The sequence below is a fragment of the Alternaria burnsii genome (genome assembly GCF_013036055.1).
Source record: "Alternaria burnsii strain CBS107.38 chromosome Unknown 744, whole genome shotgun sequence".
NCBI classification, from domain to species: Eukaryota; Fungi; Ascomycota; class Dothideomycetes; order Pleosporales; family Pleosporaceae; genus Alternaria; species Alternaria burnsii.
Window position 1 is genome coordinate 429948 of NW_024066119.1, and position 20378 is coordinate 450325.

Here is a 20378-nt window from a genome sequence, read left to right on the forward strand (position 1 = left end):
TTTGATACAAGTACGTTTTCAAATGTCGTTGATTCAGGGACTAGCTCAGCAACCTCCTGGCTTTGTTGAGCAGGTACGGCTTCGGTGATTGGATCGTGTGGTGGTTCCGAAACAACGTCTTCGGCAGGTGTTGTAGTGTCAGTTTCCTTCTTCGCCTTCTTGATCTTCTTCTTGTCTTTCTTTGACGGCGATGGTACCGGAAGCTCCTCGGTGCGCAACTGTATGTCACCAGAAGTCTGCAAAGCAGGCTGCGATACCGCCGATGAGTCAGATACAACCTCTTGAGCTTCGGTAGGTGCTTCGCGTTTGATGTCGGCTAGCGGAAGCTGTAGTACCTCCTCCAGAAGCGTGGAAGTGGGTTCCTCTGGTACAGTCACCATCACATCAGCTGGCGTATTGCTAATTGAAGTGACAGATGGTTGAGTATCCTTGTGTTGATCAGAAACAGGCATCTCACGTGATACTTCAAGCTCAGTAACCGGTTCAGACGCCGTCTGCGTTGGTTCGAGCTGTACCGAAGGCGGTCCCTCCGGTTGTAAAGGCTGAACCTCAAAACTAGTCTCGGCAGGCGCAATCATGCTAGACGCTTGCTTGGCCCTCTTACTCTTCTTTTTACTCTTCTTAGGAGAAATAGGCTCATTGAATTGTGGCTCTCGTGTTTGCTCAGCTTCCGAAGCAGCAGTTACAGGCTGTTCGATGCCACCAACTACACGATCCGTGTCCTTGATTATAGATTCCGCGCTAGTTAGCTCGTTATCGAAACCAAGCACAGGTGTGGAAGTGTCGAGCTGTGCAAGCACGTCCTGGCGCTCTTCTACCGGGACTGGCGAAAGGCCAGACTCGTGGATATCGGCGACTGCCTGACCGTCATTGAAGGTAATTTCCTCATCAGCGGGCTTCGCATCAGCCTCCGGCTCGGGAGTGTTTACTACCGCCTTGTCTTCGACGAGTACGGAATCCTCCAGAGGTTGGACATCCTCAATGGTAGAAGCGATTGGCTCCTTGGGTTCTGGAGCTGCGATACTCTCGCTCAAGTTGTCCGTAATGTCTTGCTCAGGTTTGAGAAGTCCAGTCTGCTGTTCCGGTTCTTCGGCAGTGGATACGCGCTTAGCTTTCTTGTTCTTCTTTTTCTTCTTAGAAGGAGCGGCCACATCATTGGTCTCGTCAGGTAGACGCGATGGCTGTGCAGTCGATGTAGAACTAGCTTCTTCCACAATGTTCTCAGTCCCTTCTTGTGGATGAAGAACAGTCGGCTGGTCTGTCACAGAGTCCGATGGAGCGGAAACGTGTTGCTGTGGCAGCTCTAGGGCAGTAGGGACTTCTGGCGTGATTGCTGGCTCGACATCCACAGCTCGAGATGATTCTACAACTGTGGATATGTCCAGAATGGTTGGCTCCGGCGCAAGTTCTTCCACAGCGAGTGTTGGCTTCTCGATCTCCGACGCTGCAGCATCAACTTCGGCAGCTGCAGGCTCTTGCGAAGGAATCGGCGCAGCTTGCTGCTCGACAGCCATTGGTTCCAATCCAGCAACGCTCGGCTCTGTAGTCATGGTCTCTGGGACCTCTTCCTTCACGACCGCAGGCTTTTGCTTGCCAGCTTCAGCTCTAGCATCTTCCATCTGCTCCTCTTGTCTCTCACCTACCCCTTGATCTTGTACATCATCCACTACCCTTTTCGCCACCTCATATTTGAAATCCTCCTCTTTTTTCTCCTCCTCATGTCCACCCTCCTCCCTTGCATCCTCAATCTTCACATCATTATCATCAACAAGCTCATTATTCGTAAAAGGCTGGGGATAGGATGTCGGTATCCCCGAGAAAGGTAGTTGGGTCTCCGAAAGTGTAGGGATCGACAGAGACGGCTGAGTATCAGAGTTGGCTGCCTCAGGCGTCTCATCCGCTAAAAAAGGCACCGCCTTCTTAGCTTGCTTCTTCGCCTTCTTCTTATCCTTCTTGGAAGAAGGTGAAAGCGGATCTGGCTCTTTGTCTGGTGGCTTGGGGTCGCCTGGAGGTTGCTCTGGGGTAGCGACGATAGTGGCTTGTTCTTCAGCTGGCGTTGGGTCGGCTGTTGGCTCACTGGTCACAGTAGATGGTTCAAGCTGCTCTTCGACCTGCTTTGTCTCACCAGTGGATGCCTCACCTGGAACGGTGGACTGGCGGGACGCATCTGTCAGTTTGTGCTCGTCGGTGGGCTCTTGAGCTGCTTGACTATCGGCTAGTTGAGACTCAGAAGTAGGGTCGTTGAGTAAACCTTCAGCTGGCGTTGCAGACTCAGATTGTTCACTTCCAACAGCCGACGCGCGTTTGGCCTTCTTCATCTTCTTTCTTTGCGACTTCGATAGTCCAGCCCAGTCTTCTGGCTCTTGCTCATCGTCTTGCTTGGCATCTTTACGGAGAGCTCCGGTGCTAGGCATAGTTGGTACGTCTGATATAGCAGTCTCAGCCGCACGTGGGATGATGGATTGCGTGCCCTCTGTGAGAACGTTTCCATCATCGCTGGTGATCAGCCCCTCGCTTTCAGTTCCCTTCTCAGCAACGGCAGCTGGCGCAGCCGAGTCTATGACCTCTGTTTGCAGCGCCTCGGTGGTTGCAGTGTCAATTGTCTCTTCAGGCAGCTCCGCAGAAGGCAGCTCATCCAAAGGTGGGTTAGCTGTTTGGGTCGGCGCCTCAGTGGAAACAAGAGGTTTAGAAGATGTGGCCACGGCGGTGGAAGTTTGCTCAGCTGCTTTCTCCACTTTCTCCGTCTCTTTCTTTGACGACACAGTATCCTCTTCTTGTGTGGCCTTCGAGGGAATCTGTTCTGCGACAGGTACAGATGCTGCTACTTCTTCGGAGGGTGCGCGTACACCAACCGAGGCCTCTGTCTGCTCGACAACTGGTGCTTTAGGCTCTTGATCGACAACGGCATCATCGTTGACTTCTTCCGCAAGCTCTTTGACAGGCTCATCGATTGGAGTGGGAGGAACGGATGGCTCAGCTTCTGCGACTGAACCTTGCTTGTTCTTCTTCGCTTTCTTCTTCTTCTTCTCCTTCTTGGAAAGCTTTACCGGCTCATCAGTGATCGAAGATGTTGTGGGCTCTTCGGCAGGACCCTCGGTCGGGACAATTCTAGAAGGTAGCTCAGTTACTACTGCGTCAGATGACTTTCCTTCCACAACAGAAGTCGAAGGAACTCGCTTGTCTTCGGTCGGTACGCCGGAAGAGGTCTCGTCCTTGTTGGACCCCTCAACAATAGCAGATGTTGCATTAAGCTCGGCTGATGCGACTTCGGAAGGCTGTTGCTCGACGCTCGCAGCAACAGTATCAAGAGAGCGTTCTTGGGACTTCTCTACTGGCGTCTCGACTGAGATAGCATCAACAATAGATTCGCGCTCTGGCTTCTTCGCCTTCTTCTCGTCTTTCGTCGAAACAGGCCCTGCGGCCTCTGGCGCAGCTTCGACTTGAATAGGCACCTCAGAAATAGGCGAAAGTGTCGCAGCGGGCTCTTGGACAGATGCAGGCATCGTTGTCCGCTCTTCAGCAATATCGGGAAGGGTAATTGGCGTTTCTTCACTGACAGGGGTTTCAGAGATAAGTCCCTCAGTAGCTGGAGTCGTGGACTCGATCTGCTGTTCCAGCACCGGCTCATCCTTTTCCTCAACGGAAGTGGGCGGAATAGAAGTAGGCTCTTGGGTGGTTGAAACGCGCTTGGCCTTCTTAGCTTTCTTCTTGTCCTTCTTCGAGAGAGGCGCGGCAGCTTCTTCTGTGGCATCTACTATGTTGGGTTCCTCAGGCACGAGTGCATCGATAGTTGGCATCTGCTGACTTGGCTCGTCGGATGCTAGCGTTTCGTCTTTCTCTACGATAGTTGCTTCAGAAACGGGTGGAGCTGTGGCATCGGAAACGGTATCACGTTCGACAAACACATTCGAGGCGGGCGTAATGTCGAGATTGGGCTCTTTGCTTGAGGTAGTTGCTCTTGCAGATTCTGCAACTTCGACAAAAGTCGATGGTGCTTCTGCAGTAGTTTCGGGTAACGACGCCGATGGCTCAGGGTGCAGGATCGGGTCTTCAGCGACAGAAGCACGTTTGTCCTTTTTAGCCTTCTTCTTGCTCTTCTTGGAAGCTGTCTCCTCCGCTTGCTTCTGCTCAGCTGTGGATGCGACAACATCAGACTGTGTAACCATGGCGTCTTCTTGGTCTCTGGGCACAGGTGTGGGATCGTCCGGGGTACTGGCGATGACATGTTCAGCCGGCGACGCGGATGGAGGTACATCGTCTTGAATGTTACTATCCACTGGCGTCAATATCGGAGATGCAGTCTCGGGAACGGTCTGTGTCTCAACGACAGATTCTTCTGTAGATTTTCGATGAGCATTGGACGCGACTGGCTCTTCGATAGTTGGTTCTACGAAAGCTCGCATCTTAGCCTCGGCAGGCGTAGAAGATTTCTTGGGCGCCTCACTCTTGACTCCGGCCTTTTTAGCTTCCTGGCCTTTCTTGTCTTCGTTCGAGAGCGGTGCAGCCTCAACGCCTTGCTCCGGGATGGGCTCGTCGCGCATTTGTCCAACAACAATCGGTTGGGCGTCTTCCTGGAACTGGGTGGGTATCGTGGAAGTGATGACATCCTGCTCGGCAGTAGAAGCCTCAATATGCTCTGGCAGAAGTTCAGTGGCACTAGGCTCACGAACAACGTTTTGAGTGGTTGGTTCCTCAGTTGCTGCGATAGTGGTCTCGGAAGTGATTGGCACAGACTCGGCAACAAGAGTCTCAGGCTCGGAAGCCGATGCTCCCTTTCTGGCCTTCTTCTTTTTCTTGTTCTTCTTGGGCGTGCTAGGAGCATCTTCGTCTTGCACCGTTTCTTCGGCACGCGGAGCGTCGGCGACTGCTTTGTTAGGTGGTGCAACGTCATCAAGTGGTACGGCAGATGAAACGGGTTGTGTAAACTGGTCAGCTACCAGAGCACGATCCGTCTCAGCGATTGGGCCAGCGGGAGTGTCTAGTACAGGCTGCTCACCCGTAAAGCTGGATCGGAGAGGTGTCACCGGAGTAGCGACATCAGCAACGAAGCCAGTTGGCTTATCAGAAGACACATCGCCAGGCTCGGGTTTGAGCGCTGAGATGTCGGTGTGGTGCTGATCAATAGGATCTTGCGTAACAGGACTAGATGTAACATCAGGCTTGACAGCTGTAGCAGTATCGTCGGTGATAGGCTCGTGTCTAAGTGTCGCTGAGTCCTGTTGGAGCTCGACATCCTGGGTGGCATCCTCATTTGCTTGCACCTCCTTCGACGAAATCGATGGGATTTCCCTGGAGCTCTCCTGCGGCAGCGGCACATCATCCTCGGTGCGTTTGGCATCTTGGGAAGGCTCGGAAGGGATATCGAATTGTGGTGCTGGGTCCTCATCAACCAGTGTGCTAGGCTCAGCGGTATCAATGGATTTGCCCTTTTTACCCTTCTTCTTGCTCTTCTTAGAGATTGGCTCGGCTTCTAGAGCAGGCTGCGTGGGCGACGTAGGGACGATATGATCTCGAGTGATCTCCTGCTGTGTGCCAGCAGCGTTATCAGAGATGTCCGCAAAAGTTTCATGGACGACTGGGACATCCTCAGGAACCTCAACTTCGGGGACTACCGGCTCTTCCAGATCTTTGTCATCGGTGTCGGGAAGAGCTACAAGCTCAGCAAATGACGCAGCTTGCTCTGACTTAGCGGGCTCAGCCTGTGCTGAAGGAACGGATTCAGCTATGGGTTGCTCAGGTTGGGCGGAGTTCGTGAATGGGTCAGGCTGAGAAGTAGCTACTTCAGCAACAGGCGTACTTGGCTCGGTTTCGGTCGGTTTTCCCTTCTTAGCCTTCTTGTTCTTGCTCTTTTTAGATGGCGTAGCAAGCTGATCATCTGCGATGGGCTCGTCGATCTCTCTGGCAGGCGTTTCTGAAAGAGGCACTGTCTCTGGTTCAATAGCCAGTGTCTCTTGTGATGGCTCGCGTGGGGGATCCTCGGCAGGGAGTGAAGGCTGAGAAACTTCCGTGACTGACTCTACAGGTAGCTCGGGAGAAACATCGAGTGCTCGGTCACTCTGTGTCACTTGGGACTCGACCTGGGGCTGTTCAAGTGGCTTAGGAGACGTAGCCGGAATGTGATCTGCGATTGGTCCGGATCCAGCGGCTTCGATAGAAGGCTCAGTCTCCGCTTTCACACCGGCTATGTCGGCAGATGTGGGTTCGATCTCGACTGGTTTACTCTTTTTGGCTTTCTTCTTCTTGGACTTTTTCGGTGGCGTTGTAGGCTCTTCTTCCAGTAGCGTAGCAGATTGTAAATGCTCTTCGACTGGAGCCACTTGCGAGATAGTTGAATCATCAAAGGTGGACTGCGTTTCGGTGACTCCTGGAGTTGACTCAAAACCGACCATAGGTTCAGGGAGAGCATCGTCCAATGCTCCGCGAGTGGATCTTGTTTCCTGTTGCGGTTCATGTATCGCTTCAGGAAGGTCTTGACTTCCAGCGACTTCTGCCTGAAGCCCCAACTCGCGCTGAGCAACAATGGGTGGAACGCTTGATACATCCTCATCGGCCTGATCCTTCTTGCTATCCTTCGAGGATGTTTTGACTTCTTCATCTATGACCGTTACAGGCTGTGGCGATTCCGATTGCTCCGGAATGACGGGGATTGCGCTCTCAGTGGAAGGCTGTAGGGTCTCCGAGTTGAACTCCTCTTGCACAGGGATCACGTCGTTAACGATAGGCTCCGACTTTGCCGCCTGTTGTACAGACTGTTCCATCGCAGGTTGGGAAGCGGCGACAACAGGGCGAGCTTGAACATCCTCTAACTCTGGTTGTTCCTCGAGGATCGGTGTACTGGGCTCCTCAACCGAAATCTTTGCCTTCTTGCCCTTCTTTTTTTTCTTGTCTTTCTTAGAAGAAGGTACATCCACAACGTCATCAAACACTAGATCTGCGACCTGGCTTGGTTTAGCTGCCGATGAATTATCTGGCCCAAGATGCGTTGGCTGGATCTTTTGGGGAATATCGTTGGTGTGCTCCGCGGGTCCCTCTTTGGGTGCCTGATCAATGATAACGTCGAGCTGTGGCTGCTCTTCGAGAACAACCGGTCCGGCCTTCTCGGCATCCGAATCCTTCGCATCAACATCCTGAATCCCATCTTTGAGCTCTACTGGCGCTTGTACAGCGATAGTGGCCTCGTCTTGGTCGATCTCTCTATTCGTGTTCTCTTGCTCCACGCTTGGCTCGACACTAGCACTTTCCTCTTGCGTAAAGACCTCCTCCACGGAGGGTTTGACATCTTTGGTCTTCTTGCCCTTCTTCTTCTTGTCTCTCTTCGAAGTGGGGGTTGATGGGGTATCCTCCGTCTTCGATTCGATGGGAGTAAAGGCCTCAGCTGTAATTGTTGGCTGTTCTGATGGCGTAGACAAATCCTCGTCGAAAGCAGCAGTCGGAAGAGGTACAGTGGCAGGATTAGTTACATCGTCAAGCTTCTGCTGGGGAAGAGAAACCTCTACAGCATCAACCTGTTCGATCGATGGAGGTCGCTCAATATCGCGGGTCTGATCAAGAAGTTGTTCTGTAACAGCTACCGGCTCACTGGCCGGTGTAGACGTTTGAAGGGGAGCTGTAACCTGCTCAGGCGCAACTTCGATCTCAGGCAGGGGCGTCGCGATACCACTTTTCCGCTTGCTCTTCTTGCTCTTCTTAGTTTTAGGCGTAGTAGGGAGCTCAGCTTCTATAGGCGCCGACGAATATTCGAGTTCCGGCTTAGTCTCCTCAATAACGTCTACAGAGGTGTCCTTCTCGGAAGGGTGCATGAGATCTTTGTCGGATTGTTCGTCAGGCAAAGGTATGTTGGCAGCCTCAACTGTGGTAGACTGGTGTATGTCCTGGGCGGCAGTCGGCTGGTCAGATAACTTCTCGCTTGCTTCGACAAATTCAGAGACAGTATTGAGTGAGGGTTCCTGCGCGGGAATACCACTCTTCTCACTCATCTTCGTATTGGGTGTATCGTCCTGGACAGAGGGTACGAACTCGGCTGGTGCTTCTTGTTTTGTCACAGCCGCCAAGCCCAGGGGAAGAGAGGATTCTTCATGTGCAACCTCCTCCATGGTTGGTGTGACTTCGGATGCGAGCTTCAAACCCTCGCTCTCTGATGGCGCAGTCCTTTCTTGCACGGTCTCCGCGGTCGAGCGCTCGTTGATGGAGATATCCTCGGTTGTAGTCGTCAATGCACTTGTGAGTGTCGCGCTGACTTGTCGACTCGGCTCCTTCTCGCTGCGCAGTGCCGGATTCCATGATGCATCAAACGAACGCTCAGCAGAAGGTACAACAGGCCCCGTGGCAGCCGATGTCTCAGCTTCAGTGATTGCGGGCTCAGCAGTCTTGCTCTTCTTGTTCTTCTTAGCCTTCTTCTTACCAGCAGATGGAGTGACCTCATCAACGGCTGGAATGGACGATTCTGCAGCCACTGGCTCCTTTACCTCAACGGCTGGTTCAACAGAAACGACGGCAGACGGCTCTTCGCTAAGAGGCGTAGCTTCAGGTGCTACCTGTTCACCTCGAGGCTCGACCGCACTTCCCATAGAAGTCTCCTCACCTCTTTCGGCTTCGAGCTGGCGCTCGATAGGCCCAGTCGCTGGTCGCTCGTCTAAGACTTCCGACACAATACCAACAGGAGCATCATTGGTCGTATTGATAGTGTTTACAGGCTCGTCCAGATCAGGAACCTGTACGCTACTCTTCGTCGTCTTTTTCTTCGGCTTGATGATCTTCTTCTTTGACGAGCTAGGTTCAAGCGAGATCCGATCATAGGTAGAACCACCAGACTCAGTCGGGACTGAGTCAGAGATCTTGCTGGTAAATTGCCCATCATCAGCGAACAAAGCATTTCGAGCAAGAGATAAAGGCTCTGCAGTCTTCTCTTCGACGACTGTGCCTTTGTTGACCGACACCGAGGACGCTGTGGGTGTAGAGACAGTTCCAAAGGCGAATGGTGGCTTTCCGTCATCGGTGAAGAAGGAACTCCGGGGTACAACGAACGCAGATGATTCTTGTTCCGTTTCGATCTTCGTGTCGGTGGAATTCGAGGCGGCCTGCTCAGCGGGTATAGAGATTGATGGGAACGCAAACGATGGCCTCCCATCATCAGTAAAGAACGTACTCCGAGGCGCAACGAAGGTGGATGGCGTTTGTTCCCGCGGAACCTCTGTTTCCTTCCCAATCGATGTAGCTTGCTCGGCAGTAGCAGATGGTATCGAAGGGTACGAGGACGAAGGCTTTCCATCATCACTGAAGAACGTGCTAAGCGGTGAGGCACCCACAGAAGCTGTGATCTGTTCTGTGATGGGGATTTCGTTAGCTGTGGAGCTGGGTTCGATGGCAGGAGAAGACGACATCGTCGGGAAGGTGAATGATGGTTTCCCATCGTCGGTAAAGAATGTGCTGCGCGGGGAGACGTAAGCAGGGCTCTTTGCCTCCTTCGCAGCAGGCAATTCTTCAGACTCTGTTGTCGTCGACGTAGCTGCAGGTATGAAAGGTACAGGTGGGAATGTAAAAGATGGCTTTCCATCGTCTGTGAAGAAGGCAGTAGACGGTGTGGCTTCTTCAGGTTGCGACGCAGTTTTCTCTTCGACAGCAGGAATGTCCTTGGGAGTATCGAAAGTCTGCTTCTGAGGTGTCGCTGGCATCTTAGGGAATGCGAAAGAAGGTTTACCGTTGTCAGTGAAGAACGCAGTGTGGGGTGTGACAGTGGAGCCTGCTTCGTCTTGAACAAGATCGCGGGTTGCCTCGGCTGGGCGCTGATCAGGTATGGCGGCTCTTTTGACTTCAGTCTCGAGCTGTAACTGCGGCTTTGCTGGTTCGTCTTGTGTACTCTTTCGGGAAAGAGTAGGCCTGATCCCGACTGTGGCAATCTTCTTGTCAGGGACAATCGGCGGAGATGGCAATCCTTTGCGTTTAGCCTCTTCTCTAGCAGCAGCCAGCGCAGCCAGGACGGCAGACTGGGGTTTAGGTGAGGATGGAGGCGAGGATGTTGGTGATGGCGCCTTTTTCTTGCCCCATCCGAGAGCACCCCACAGGCCGGAACCCCAGCCTGATCCTCCCGATTGTCCTTCGATGGTGGAGGCTCGACGTTGTTCCTCGACGTTGGCCTTGTTCTTAGCTTGTTCAGGACCGTCGGATGTGCTAGGACGAGCTTGAAGCTCGGGTGTAGCAGGCCCAGCTGCAACCTGCATCTCAGGCTCTTTAGGGTTCGTAGAAGCGACAGGTGCAGGTACAATCTCCTTTGACCCTGCTTCATCAGCCGAGGCGGCTGGCACGTCTTCTTGAACCAAAAAGTCCATGACATCGACCTTGTCATTCGTCTCAGTGCGTTCAAAAGATGGCTCAAGAATATCGCGCTTAATGGTCTCCTGTTGTGGCTCTGACGAAGGCAAGATCTGGTCATCTTGAGGTGCGATTTCGGGTAAAGACGATGGTTCGGGCTCAGCTTGTTTACTACCGCGTTTTCCCTTCTTGTTCTTCTTTCCCTTCTTGGCCTTTGGTGGAGGCGTAACCTCCTCATCGATAGTTGGCTCGGTAGCTGATTCGGTAGGTGGCTCAACGACTGGTTCAGTAACAGGTTCATTAATAGACTTAGTGCCAGGCTCGGTGATGGACCTAGCGGTTGACCCATCGGCGGACGTAGAAGAACTAGGTTCTGCAGGCGCATCCTGTGAAGATATTGATGTCGCTGGGGCGAAATCGGTTGATATTCCAAGCCCTGTCTCTGCCTTTTCAGCTTTTTCGATTGACCTCGCGGCTTCTTGAGGAACGTCATCAAAAGTAGCGCGCCTGACTTCAGTAGACTCGTCTTTCCGCGGTGCAGTACTATCCAGAACTTTCTGTCGAAAGTCCTTGGCATCTGCAGGTGTAGCTACAGGCTCACCAACAAGCGTAGCATCATCTGTGACGATAGACTCGGACCTGTTCTTGATCCAATCATTCTCGTCCTCGACGAACGTCGGAGCGAAGCTGAAAGAGGGCGAAGGCTCTACCATTTCTTCAGTCGGTGCAGGTATTGGAGACTCAGCTGCGGCAGCCTTCTTACTCTTCTTGCCCTTCTTACCTTTACCCTTACCCTTTTCCTTTGGTGATGGCTCGACGACGTTTTCCGCGGTCTCAATTTCAGGCTGCTTTGACTTTCCGACTGATGAAACCTCGTCTTTGAAATCACCGCGCTCAGACCTAGTCGGCGAAGGGGAACGCTTTCGCATCGCAGTTGCTGTCAATCCTCCCACTACAGCACCAAGAGCAGCATCCTGGAGTCTTGTCGAGCTACTTGATGGCGCAGAAACAGCATCACGAGGTGTAGGCACGTCACGCATCATCCTATCGTCAAGCGGGGCACTTGTATCGAGAGGCGTCTCTGGCTGTGGAGATGTCAAGGTTGACATGAAAGCATCATCGGTAGACTCATTCTGTTCTTGTGCTCTTGCGTGTTCCAACGCCGCAGTAAGTGATTCGTAGTTTGGACCACTGGATGTTGACGACGTTTCCTGCGCACCTGTAAAATAGTCTGAAGCTTTCGGTGTAGCTTGCCCGGATTCCTCGATCTCTTCAGCCTCACGGTGTGCAACCTCAGGCTGTTGAGGTTCCGCTCCATAGCGAGGCGAAATGAGGTCGGATACGGCACTTAGAGGATCATAAGATGGATCATTGGACGATTGCCCAACGCTCTCGTACGGCGATTCTAGAGCGGACTCGAACTCTTCCTCTGAGTCTGCGCCGGAGACAACTGAAGATGCACTACTGGGTGGGAGCGCTGGAAGTACCTCGTCGATCTCATCGGTTTTGCGGTTGCGCTCCACCAGATACAGCGGTCGAAACTCGCGAGAGTTTCTGAACTCTGTAGAGTGGGTCTTGCCATGGCGAGAACGAGTTGGTGAGGCAATAGAGACAGGACTAGTTGCTAAGCTTGGATCAGTGGTAGACGGGACAACGGGCTTGCGAAAGCGTATAGGAACTGCAGTTGAGGATAGCCGGCGTTGAGACGTTGCAGTAGTAGGACGCGAGACATCTGGTGATCGGGTTGGCGAACCTGGCCTAGACAGCGGCAGGGGAGGAAGCTCGTCTGGGAAAGCTTCCAATTGCCAAGGTTGAAGACCTGTAAGACGGGTTAGTAACGCGCGGCTGTCCTCGAACGACAGCTCGGGTGGTGTTCTGGGTCGGTCGGTGTCTTCAGAGGCGGTGAGGCGTTGGGCATCGTCTGATGTTGAAAGAGGAAATTCGGGCCGATCTCCAGGGATTATGCCACTACCCTCGTGGGCCTGATCGACAGGCTCACCTCCGGGCAGTGGACTTGGAGTGGCCGTGGCCACTGCCCGATCGCCTAAAAAAGACGGTTGTTCTGGTTGTTGTTCATCGGCATGCGAGGGCGGGGTTCGAGGGTGTAAAGTATCCTATATACACAACATCAACATTCATTCTAAATACATTGCGAACCACCGCGCTATCGCACATGTGAAGAACGATGTACCTTATCGTCATAAGCATCCCTCCTGTCTCTATCTCCTTTCTCACTGCGACTGCGACTGCTCCTCTTCTCGCGTCGACTACTGCTTGAGATCGTGGAGCGCATGTCATCATCGTCTGAGCCGCCGTAAGTGGAACCGCGATCCGACCGATGCTTCCGTCTACGATGTTTGCGTTCTTCGTCGTCGTCGTCCTTTGACTTCGAGGACTTGCTCGAAGCTTCGGCCAGGTTCTCCCTCGACTTGCTGCTGAACAGGCCTAGCAAGCCACTTGGACGTTTCTCCTTCTCTCTTCTTGAACTACGATCCTCGTCTAGGTCTGGGATAGAAGATACGACAGAAACCATGTCGTCGTCTCGCCTAGAGCGTCTTCGTGAAGATTTGTGGTCATCGTCGTAGTCGCCGTATTCGGAAGCTGCTGACGAGCGCGACCTTCTCTTGCTCTCGGGTGATATGTCCTTCTCGCTTTCCCTCCTCTTGTGCTTACGTCGTCGTTCGCCAGGAACTTCGGAACGAGTGTCGGAGACGGCAGACTTCGTGTCCCAGTCATCATCACCATCTTCAGTCTCATGGCGTCGGTGACGTCGCCTTCGTTCACCGCCCTCCTCAAGATCGTAACCGCGATCATGGCTCTTCTCACGAGTCTCAGACTTGGCTTCCCGACGTCTACGGCGTCTCTCTTCACGATCTGGATCCTCGTACTTGTAACTCAGAGAAGCGATTGAACCGATGTCATCGTCATCATATCTACGTGACCTGTCGTCGAAATCATCTTCGTATCTGTCATCGTTGTCCTGATCACGTTCGTCTCGAGCATAGTTGTCCTTCCCTTTGCCGTTGGAGCCTGTGGGAAAGAATCCATCGGATTCCTTATCATTGCTTTCCCTTCGTGGCGTGTCGTCGGGAGCATAGTAGCCAGAGTCGTTTACGTTATGAGTGGTGGGTGGATCAGGTGCCGTGGTGAAAGGTGACGTAGTGGGAACCTTTGGAGCCTCGACCATAGTCTGATATCTTGAAGGATCAGGAATAGTACGAGCGCCAATATAGTCGTCATACTTCGTCTCAGTCCTGAGAGGAGAACTAATGCTTGGTGACCATTTGCCGCTGCTATGTCTTTTCTGAACCTTCGGTCTCGGTGTTTTGTCGGCTAACTCGTCGATACCTTCGAATGCGTAGCTTGGAATCGTTACATTCTTCTCGTGTTCTTCGAGTGCGCGTGCACCGTTTGTCGGAGACACAGGGGAGTTGCGAGAATCGTTCTTCTCTGTAGACTCCAAATTCTTCCTGGCACGCTCAAGGTCTGAGGCCATCCTGTTCTGATCCTGGTTCATAGTCATACCCATCAGAGCAGCGAAACCACCGGCCATTGCGGCAGTAGCAGATTTACTGCCGCTGGTCTCCTCCTGACGAGAGCTTTTCTTGGGAGAAGTGCTGGGTGATTCCTGAAATGCTTCTCCTAGCCGTGGTGGTTCAGCGGATCGAGATGGCTCGTTGTAGCGAGATGATTCAAGGGCACGCGAGGCTTCAGCACGTCGAGTAGGCTCGATATCTCTGGGATCCCGCGATGGCTCAATGTCCCTAGGGTCCCGCGATGGCTCGATGTCTCTGGGGTCTCTGGAGGGTTCGATGTCCCTGGGATCACGCTCGATAATCGGGCTTGATGGTGGACTGGGTTCGCTCATCTCCCATGTGTCTACACTAGCTCGCTTCGATGACTTCTTGGACTTCTTCTTCTTGTCCTTCTTGCTTGTCTTGGTCTCTGGCTCGGCTTCCTTCTCTTTGACTGGTGCGGAAGTCACGGTGGGTGTTGCGTCCCCACGTCGAGAGACATTCTGCATAGCTACACTTTCATTAGTATCCTTGGACTTGTCCTTACCCTTTACGTCCGTCTTCGTCGAGTATGCTGAGGGCCCCTCTGCTGGTACTTCAGACTCGGGCATGTCATCCCAACCACCAGGCATGTGCATGATCGCTGGTGGTGTGGAAACCTCTCCTTCAACAAAACCGGGTCCAATTGGATCCTGCTGGGGAGCTCTCCATGCGTTGTGCTCTGGTTCAGGCTGCCAGTATGCTGTCTGCACACTGCTCGTAGATGGTGCAGCAGAGATGATCGATGGAGAGATGGTGGAAGACGGTGCCGCCGAGATAGTTGATGGAGACATAGTGGAAGGCCACGATGGCGCTGCTGAGATGTTCGACGGAGTGATAGTGGAAGGCCACGACGGTGCTGCCGAAATGGTTGATGCCGAAGTGGTTGATGCAGCAATGGTGGAAGGCGCCATATTCGCATCGGAAAACGGGTTGCTTAAGCTGGACGCGGTGGGTCTGAAGTCACGCAAGTCGCGTTCATCATTTTCTTCTCTAGAAAGAACCGCTGCAGTGGTGAGAGCTGCTGCCGCAGCGGCGGCCGCGGACTTCTTTTCCTTGGTCTTGCTCTTCTTGGAAGCAGCATCCACGACACTGTCCCACGTGGAGTCATCCTTGTCACGAATATACTGTGTACTAGGTGCGGTCTCCTTGCTCTCTGGCACTGTTGACATCTCTGGGCGATAGGGTGTATAAGTAGACGTAGTTTGATGAGACTTGGACGTCTCCCGCTCAACTGTGGTCTCGTCGGCAGGTTGCTTCGATTCACGCGACTTGAGGTCGCCGTCAGAGACGAACTGTTCGCGGTAGGACTCTGGAGTCGGGACATCAAAGTGGTGGAATTGGTTCTCGCCCCAACTCACTCTAGATCTTGCTCGATTTGACTCGTCGTCCCTTGGCTCGCGCCTGGTTTCCCTGATAGGCTCCACTGCTGGCGATGGACTACGCACGGAGGGTGCGCGACTACCGGGGGGTGTAGGCAAAATGAGGTTCAGCGAAGGTACAGGCGGCGGTTGTGGTTGAGAAGGTCGACCATTCCTGGTGGCCGTGAACGAATACGATGGAGGATATGGTGGAATCTTGGGCTGGCTGATCGGGTAGTCTTCATATGACTGGTACACAGGAAGGTCAGGAGCACCCTCGTTCGGGTCTACGGGATGAACCTTTGGTAGGTTGTCGTTGGTCAGAAGCTCTTTCGGCGCGAAGAAGTCAGCTTGAGAGACTGGCTCGGCAGAGTACCTGTCCTCCCAGTCTTGTAAGACGTCGCGAGCTTGTTGGCGAGAGTTATCCTGCTTGAAGATGTTGGGGTCGAAGATCTCATCGTCGAACATGTCCTGCTCGATTTTGCTAGGTTCAACCGTCTTGACGCTGGTTGACTCCCGCTTCTTGCTGCTCTTCGAAGACGACGACTTCGATGAGGAAGACTCCCGCTTGCGCTCGCGCTTCTTCTCACGCTCCCGTTCTTTCTCTTGCTCTCTCTCTTTCTCTTTGTCCCTGTAGGACGAGATCGCCGCAGTCGCGATTGCTGCGGCAGCGCCAGCGGCTACAGCGCCAGCAACAGAAGACTTCTTGTCGGACTTGGATGCTTGACGTTCACGGTCTTGCAGCTCCTGCTCCTTTCGCTGGGCACTAGTGGTAGGTAAAGCAATGGAGCCTCCCAGAGGTTGTTGTACAAGCTTCTGCGCTCGGTTGCTCGGATAGCGATCGATATAGTCCCCTTCGCGTTCTCGGAGACGTCGCTCTATTTCTTCTTGCTCAGCTTCGCGTCGAGCAGCCTCAGCTCGAGCAGCTTCTTCTTGCTCGGCTTCAAGTCGCTCTCTTCGTCTTCGCTCAGCTTCGGCTGCCTCGCTTGCAAGCTGGCGCTGGTGCTCCAGTTGGGCTATCCGTTGCTGACGCTCCCGGTCTTCTGCTTCTCGAGCCTGGCGTGCCTGAGCCTCTTGTTGTTCACGACGACGTTCGTTCTCAAGCCTAGCCAAGCGTTCGATATCCATGAACTTCCGGGCCTCGTCCTGCTGCCGTTGCAACTCTTGGCGACGCCGTTCGTCTTCCTCACGGCGGCGCTCTTCTTCTTGACGTGCTGTTTCCTCCAAGCGAAGCAGTGTCTGCCGACGGTCTTCCTCGATTCTACGAGCCTCATCCTCTCGCAGTTGCTGTTCTCTTCGAACGCGATCTTCTTCTTCCCGTCGCGCGATTGCTTCTCGTCGCGCCTCCTCATCGCGTAGCTGTTGCTCTCGACGAATACGGTCTTCTTCTTCCCGTCGCGCCTCATCGTCTATTCTTTGTTGTTCTCGACGACGATTGGCTTCTTCGTCTAAGCGGTCTTGCTCCTTACGTCGTTCACGCTGCTCTTTGTCTACTTGCTCTTGCGTTAGGTTGAAGCGGACATTGCTATTCGCGGATGGTGGGCGACTAGGAGGGCGATCAGGGTGTTTCAGTGCGGACACTACGGCAGCCCCAGCAGTCGCTGCAAGTCCTGCCATAGCCGCATCCCGCTTCCACGATGAGCTCTGAATGGGCGAAGAGTTCGCTCGACGGAATTGAGGATGCTGAGGGCTTTGAACAATGATGTTTTGAACTTGAGATTGCATGGGGTACGGAGGTGGGTATGGTGCTTGTGAGAAGACTGGTGGGCCTGCAGGGGCAGTGTAGCCAGATTGTGGTGGCGCTTGTGTTGAATAAATCGATCCAGGGACTTGTTGCACCGGCTGAGGGTGCTGGATGGGGACAGGACCAGGGCCTGGGGTGACTGGAGGTTGATTGGTGACGATAGAGCTTGTGCGGCGTGCATCGAACGACGCATTGGGGTCAAGAGGTGCAACGGGGTAAACCGATTGCAGTGTTTGCGCGCTACTAGACTCACTGTCGTGGTGTCCATGAGTAGCTGCAACAGCTGCGCCAGTCAAAGCACCTGCGGCACCAGCTGCGGTAGGTCCAATAAGGGATGTACTGGCGATGTTGTCGTAGAGATTATTGGACGACCTCCTCTTCTTCTTGCCGAAACCCCAACGCCAGCCCCATTTGTTGGTCCCTGAATCATTGGATCCGATGGAGTCGTTGCTCTTGGTCTTCTTCAGGGCGTAATCACCGTAAACGAGACCGCCGTCACTTGAGGAATCTGAAGTACCATCATCCGGCAAATCCTCCCACTCGTCGTCTCCGTAACGGGAGCCAGGTCGTGGGGTTTGGCTTGTCTTGCGACCGAGTCGGTTTTCCTTTACAGCAACAACCTCATTATGGCGTTTACCTTTGCCAGCCTTCGCTGCGGTAATAGCAGCGGCGGTGGCGCCAAGACCGATAAGAGAGGCTTTCAGTCGCTCATCCGAGTTCCGTCTCTTAGGTGATGACCGTCCTGATGTTCGTCCTGATGATCGTCGGCGCGTCCTCTTCACATAGCCGGTGCCGAACGCCATCTCAGAGTCGGATGAGGACGACGAGTTGTTGCTGAAATTGAAAAAGCCCTTCTTTTTCTTCTTGAGACTCGTGGTGTTGACTCGCTTCTCTTTTGGAGGGGGTGCAGCGAAGAAACCATTGAAGAAACCACCCTGGGATTCGTGAGTGTCGCCAATCTCGATGACAGAGGCGCCAGATGTTGAGCTTCGAGAAGCTTTCCGTCGAAGTTGATGAGATCTCCTCCTACGGCGCTCATCATCGCTGCTATCTCTCCGAGGGTGTATAACCTGTACCCTCTTAGGCGACCTGGATCGGCTAGATTGCTTCTTCCTTGTAGCCGCTCCAAGGGCGGCGCCTGCAAGACCGGCGCCGATAGCAGTGCCGATCAAGCCAGTCTTGCCACGTCCAGAGTTGTTACTTGAACTGGAGCTCGATCGGGAATGACGGCGAATCTTATAATCCTTACGGTCCTTCTTGTCGTTCGTGACGCCCACTGACATGATGGACATGCGATCAGCAGAATTGCTCCGATGACGGATGCCAGAGCTGCCATAGCTGTAACTCTTGCGATCCCTCGATCGGCTGCGACTGCGGCGTGAGAGTCTTGAGCGTCCAGACTTGATGCTATAGGTATCATCAAAGTCGTCGCGGCCGGCAGTCAAAACAGCCTTTCCAGCCTTGGCCAAGCCAATCCCGCCTAGGCCTGCAGCTACCCAGCCTGCGGCACTGCTTTTGGTCTTTCGGCGCTCCTCGCCCGAAGAGATAGAGCCGTAAGACTTCTTCTCCTTGAGCGAGTAACGGGATTGTTTCTCGATGCCACCAGATGGCCGCATGAACTCACTGGATCGTTTTCTATAATAGTGGTGCTTGCGTGGAGCGTCCAAGACGGATGAGCGAGGATCAAAGCAGCCTTTGCAGACTCCAATGTACTCGGTGTATTCCTCCATCTTCTGCACGTCTTCGTAATCCTTCCACCAGTCGACAAACTTGGAAACGGGCCCAGTGTGCTGATGCTGTTGAGCCATGCCGCCAGAGCTGTACGAACTATGTGGAGCACCATTGTGCTGATGCCCATTGGGTCCGTGTGTCGAGGTGTAGTGGTGAGAGGTGCTGTGCGAGTGTGTGTTGGTATGGGTGTGGTTGTGGTTGTGAGAATGTGAATGTGAATTATGTTGATTCAAGCCATAAGCCGCCAATCCTGCAGCGCCAGCAGCGTACAACCCAGCGATACTGCCAGACGAGTGCTTCTCTGGTTTGGCCGGCCGAGGTGGCTTTGGGGGAGGCGCGCCTTCCGCACCGTAGGCGGCGGCTGCAGCATAGGGTGGGAGGTAGCTGCTGTCGTTGGCAGCGGTATTAGAAGTATTAGGAGCCGAGCCGTACATGTTGTACGTGGACGCGGAAGCCGGGGCAGGCGGGGTGGTATTATTAGTGTAAGAAGAGTAGGATGTAGAAGGACGAACATTCGCTGAGCTGTAGCTCGTAGAGTGTTCATGATTAGACGAGCTGTGGCCCATGGCGTATCCAAGGGCAGCTCCGCCAGCCACAGTAGCAGCTGGACCGAACGTGCTTGGCTTGTCGGGCCTCGACGAAGATGCAGGCCGTGGTGGCTTCGCAGGCGTTGGGGCGTCGTCGACGAAGGCACCGGGCATAGATGAGCTCGATGGCCTTGGGGGTTTGGGCGAAGGGACACTCGTGCTGGGCCCGTAGAAGTCTGCGGCAGCGCCTGATCCGGTGTCGGCAACCGGGTTGGGCTGCGCAGAGGCAGACATGAGATGGGGGGTATCCTGTCCTATTATGACCGAAGGCGGCTGAGGCCTCACGCCTGGCTGCTGGTGCACAGACTGGCCCTGGTCGTTGTAGAACTCGGCAGCCGCTCCAAAGGGATGGCCGCCAGGCAGCGCACTCGAGGTGTACTGCGCCGGGTTCTGTCCAGGGAACTGGCTTTGCACGTGATTGTCCATGTCTTCGGGGTGCGGTGGTGGGTGGTGGCTTCCCACTGGCAGAGCGCCCGACATCATGGGCGCTCCTGTCTGTCCTGGGAACTGCGAGAAGCCGTCGCTGCCAATCTGGCCGCTGAAGCTGCGCTGTGCTTGCTTGGGGCTGTCGACAATGTCGCCCCTGTAGCCAGCGCCACTTTGCGACAAACTTCCCGATCGCACTGAACGCGTCGAACGGCGCTTCTCAAGCTTCTTTTCCTTACCCTTCTTCCGGTCCTTGTCGTCGCGCAGTGTGGAGCTGGTCGACTCGGCATAGCTGCTGCGGCGATCGTCGCGACGCTTGTCGTCGTCGTAGGGATCGCTGTTGGGGTTGTTTGTTGTGGCCCGTGAGCGCGGCATCTCGTCGAAGGCAGTCGTGAAGGAGGCAATCGACGATGATGACGGCGCAGTGTCGCGTCTGGAGCTCGGAGGTTTGCGGGCTGTTGACGACGACACGACTGAGCGGGCGTCTGGGTCTCGGTCGCGCTTGGAACGCGTGGAGTCGCTAGTACGGCGGCGGCGACTTTCTTCTTCCTTATTGCTGTTGGAGGCAGCAGAGCTACCAGTCAATCTGCTCCACATGATGCTGGGAGGATGCTGCGTGTTACGCGGGGCGCGCGGGTGCGTTGTTATTACAAAGTAGTGCTGGCAA

The 20378-nt window shown here is 54.0% G+C and overlaps 1 protein-coding gene across 1 annotated transcript in view; it reads right to left on the minus strand.

Annotated features, from left to right (window-relative positions):
- GT037_008613 (uncharacterized protein) overlaps positions 1-20308 on the minus strand; it is a gene marked incomplete at both ends in the record, with an annotated part of 31399 nt that extends 11091 nt beyond the window's left edge. Inside the window, 2 exons of the mRNA XM_038933660.1 lie at positions 42-12422; positions 12500-20308. Of these exons, the coding sequence (XP_038783625.1) occupies positions 42-12422; positions 12500-20308 (20190 nt within the window). The remainder of the gene's footprint in view (positions 1-41; positions 12423-12499) is intronic.
- Positions 20309-20378: the final 70 nt, after the last annotated feature.